Below are 3,544 nucleotides of genomic sequence, written 5' to 3'. Positions count from 1 at the left end.
CACGACAAAACCTTTTTCCCCTCAGGAGACTGAAAAGATTTGGCATGGGTCTCCAGATCCTCAAAAGGTTCTACAGCTGCACCATTGAGAGCATCCTGACCGGTTGCATCACCGCCTGGTATGGCAACTGCTCGGCATCTGAGGCGCTACAGAGGGTAGTGCATCACTGGGGCCAAGCTTCCTGCAATCCAGGACCTATATAATAGGCGGTGTCAGAGGAAAGCCCATAAAATTGTCAGAGACTCCAGTCACCCAAGTTATAGACTGTTTTCTCTGCTACCGCACGGCAAGTGGTACCGGAGCGCCAAGTCTAGGACCAAAAGGCTCCTTAACAGCTTCTACCCCCAAGCCATAAGACTGCTGAACAATTAATCAAATGGCCACCGGACTATTACATTGACCCTTCTAGGGGTTGTGCCAGTGGGCAATGACATTCACATAGCAAATCTCACGCCAAGCTTTTTTCAAAAGTTGGCAACCCTGTTCACTGCTACTCGTCTCAATTTTTGTGACATTATGCAAATATTTCGTAAAAGGGGGGAGGGGACCGCATCGGACATGGTGTGAATGGTTTTGTGTGTCAAAATCGGAATCCTTATTTTTTTATCGAATTGGGACAAATAAATCGCTACATCAAAAAGTACTCGTTTCATGGAACGACCCCGGCTGTGCCCAAGACATACTATTATAAATGTGAGTCGTCGTTAGCTCTATATAGGGTGCCGTGTATAGGTGACTTCAAATCGGAGCCACAACTCGACTGTGTGGTGACCAGGTTGCTCGGGTAGACAGCGCCCAAGACACGTTTCTCCTTAACCTACCACAGCCCAGTTATAGGCGCCGGTTTGGAGAAAAGTTAGGTTCCGACGGTTTCTATACAGATATCCACACAAACAATCCGGACGAGGAATGTGTCACGGATTCTAGATATGCCTTCAGTAATAGGTTTTTCGGAAACAATTGGTAACCCCCTGAAATGTTTTGCCGAAAGCAGCCCTATTTTTACGGCCTCCACATTGTACCTGTGGCACTCCAGGAACAACATCCTGCAGTACCTGTGGCACTCCAGGAACAGGGTTGACTTCCCCTGGTGTAGAAGGTTGGTTCCCAAGTGGTGCAGCGGTCTAAGGCACTGCATCTCAGTGCAAGAGGTGTCACTGCAGTCTCTGGTTCAAATCCAGGCTGCATCACATCTGGCTGTGATTGGGAGTCCAATAGGGTGGTTCACAATTGGCCCAGCGTCGTCTGAGTTTGGCTGGGGCAGGCCGTCATTGTAAATAAGAATTTGTTCTTAACTGACTTGCCTAGTTAAATAAAATAAAAAGCCAAGAACCTGATGGTCTAAAATTCAAAAGAAAATGTGATTTGTATACGATGATTGTTTTAGTCAAATATTATACAGTATCTGTTGGTAAATGTTTTATTTCTAATAGATGTTATGAATAATAGAGAACAATTGATATTCAAGACTATCTTGTCACTGTGTTAACCACAACCAACATGTTGGATCTCTGTTTAGGGCTCAGTGCTCTAAAATGAGTCTCTCTGGGGAGAGAGAGGAGGGGGGCCCTGCCTCTAAAAGGAGTCGTCTCTCTGGGGAGAGAGAGGAGGGGGGCCCTGCTTCTAAAATTAGTCTCTCTGGGGAGAGAGAGGAGGGGGGCCCTGCCTCTAAAAGGAGTCGTCTCTCTGGGGAGAGAGAGGAGGGGGGCCCTGCCTCTAAAAGGAGTCGTCTCTCTGGGGAGAGAGAGGAGGGGGGCCCTGCCTCTAAAAGGAGTCTCTCTGGGGAGAGAGAGGAGGGGGGCCCTGCCTCTAAAAGGTGTCTCTCTGGGGGGAGAGAGGAGGGGGGCCCTGCCTCTAAAAGGAGTCTCTCTGGGGTGAGAGAGGAGGGGGGCCCTGCCTCTAAAAGGAGTCTCTCAGGCGAACATGACACCAAAGCTAAGAGGTAAGATGATAATATTTAAAATGACAAATAAATATATATTTAATAATTAAGTTCCCCAGCTGAGCTCAGAGTAAATGAGACAAAATGTTTAATACTGTATAACTACAAACATCATTCAAATTTCAGAATTATCATAATCAACCTTTCAACTCTCCTATTGCTAACACCTCAATATCTGTGTCTCAATATCTGCTGATGTAAAAAGGGCTTTATAAATTAATTTGATTGATACTACTACTGATGATACTATTACTTCCTGTACCACAGCAGTCTCCAACGCTACCAGGCTGTATCACAAACGGCTGTGATTGGGAGTCCCATAGGGCGCCGCACAATTGGCCCAGTGTCGTCTGTGTTTGGCCAGCGTAGGCCGTCATTGTAAATAAGAAATGTTTTTAAATAGAATTTGTTCTTAACTGACTTGCTTCTGTTAGGTTCTAATTTTTCAGAGTAAATAACTCACGGACGCTAGAGAAGCTTAACCACGTTTAATTCTTCCCAAAGGGCCGACACAGCTGTATTCAGACAGACATGTTCCCTCCATTACAAGTATATATACTCCACTTTGTATATATAGGAACTAGGAACAGTGGGTTTACTGCCTAGTTCAGGGGCAGAACAACAGATTTTTACATTGTCAGCTCAGGGATTCGATCTTGCAACCTTCCGGTTACTAGTCCAACGCTCTAACCACTAGGCTAGCTGCCGCCCCATTTGCTAATACTACTGCTGCTACAACTGCTGCTGCTACTACTACTACTACCACCACTACTATTACTACTATTGCCACTACTCCTGCTGCTACTGCTATTACTGCTACTACTAGTGCTGCTACTACTGCTATCACTACCACCACTGTTACTACATTTACATGTACATTTAATTCATTTAGCAGAAGCTCTTATCCAGAGCGACTTACAAGTACATACATTCATACTTTTTTTACTACTACTACTACTACTTTTACTACTACTACTAATACTTTTACTGCTACTACTACTACTACTACTACTACTACTGATGCTACTTATACTACTACTACTAGGTGGATTCCTCTTGGTTTTTAAACTGAGATTTAAAAAAATCACTGTACGTTTGCCAGGGTCCAGCAGAAGAGACCAGACTCACCTGGACCCAGCTGTGTGTCCATGAAGAGTGACCGGTCTATGGAGCAGCCACTCAAATTCAGAAAAGGAGATTGTACCACTGATCCAGGGTAAGAACTGAAAAATGTGACAGTGTTTTACATACTACTACTACTACTACTACTGCTGCCACTACTACTACTACTACTACTGCTATTACTAGGTGGATTCCTCTTGGTTTTTAAACTGAGATTTTAAAAAAATCACTGTACGTTTCCCAGGGTCCAGCAGAAGAGACCAGACTCACCTGGACCCAGCTGTGTGTCCATGAAGAGTGACCGGTCTATGGAGCAGCCACTCAAATTCAGAAAAGGAGATTGTACCACTGATCCAGGGTAAGAACTGAAAAATGTGACAGTGTTTTACATACTACTACTACTACTGCTGCCACTACTACTGGTACTACCACTACTACTACTACTACTACTACCACTGCTACTACTACTACTGCTACTAC

At 44.7% G+C, this 3,544-nt stretch overlaps 1 protein-coding gene across 2 annotated transcripts in view; it reads left to right on the top strand.

The window, feature by feature from the left end:
* The first annotated feature begins 1,529 nt into the window (after positions 1-1,529).
* The window catches only part of LOC129833183 (NACHT, LRR and PYD domains-containing protein 12-like), a 30,917-nt gene continuing 28,902 nt past the window's right edge, over positions 1,530-3,544 (top strand). For both annotated transcript variants that reach the window (XM_055897571.1, XM_055897561.1), the window contains exons 1-4: positions 1,530-1,942; positions 2,210-2,320; positions 3,045-3,158; positions 3,309-3,422. In XM_055897571.1, coding sequence (XP_055753546.1) covers positions 1,536-1,942; positions 2,210-2,320; positions 3,045-3,158; positions 3,309-3,422 — 746 coding nt within the window. In that variant the 5' untranslated portion in view covers positions 1,530-1,535. The remainder of the gene's footprint in view (positions 1,943-2,209; positions 2,321-3,044; positions 3,159-3,308; positions 3,423-3,544) is intronic.

Source organism: Salvelinus fontinalis, chromosome 2, assembly GCF_029448725.1.
Source record: "Salvelinus fontinalis isolate EN_2023a chromosome 2, ASM2944872v1, whole genome shotgun sequence".
NCBI classification, from domain to species: domain Eukaryota; kingdom Metazoa; phylum Chordata; class Actinopteri; order Salmoniformes; family Salmonidae; genus Salvelinus; species Salvelinus fontinalis.
The sequence above is the reverse complement of the archived record's forward strand: the minus strand, read 5'-3'. Positions and strand labels throughout refer to the sequence as shown.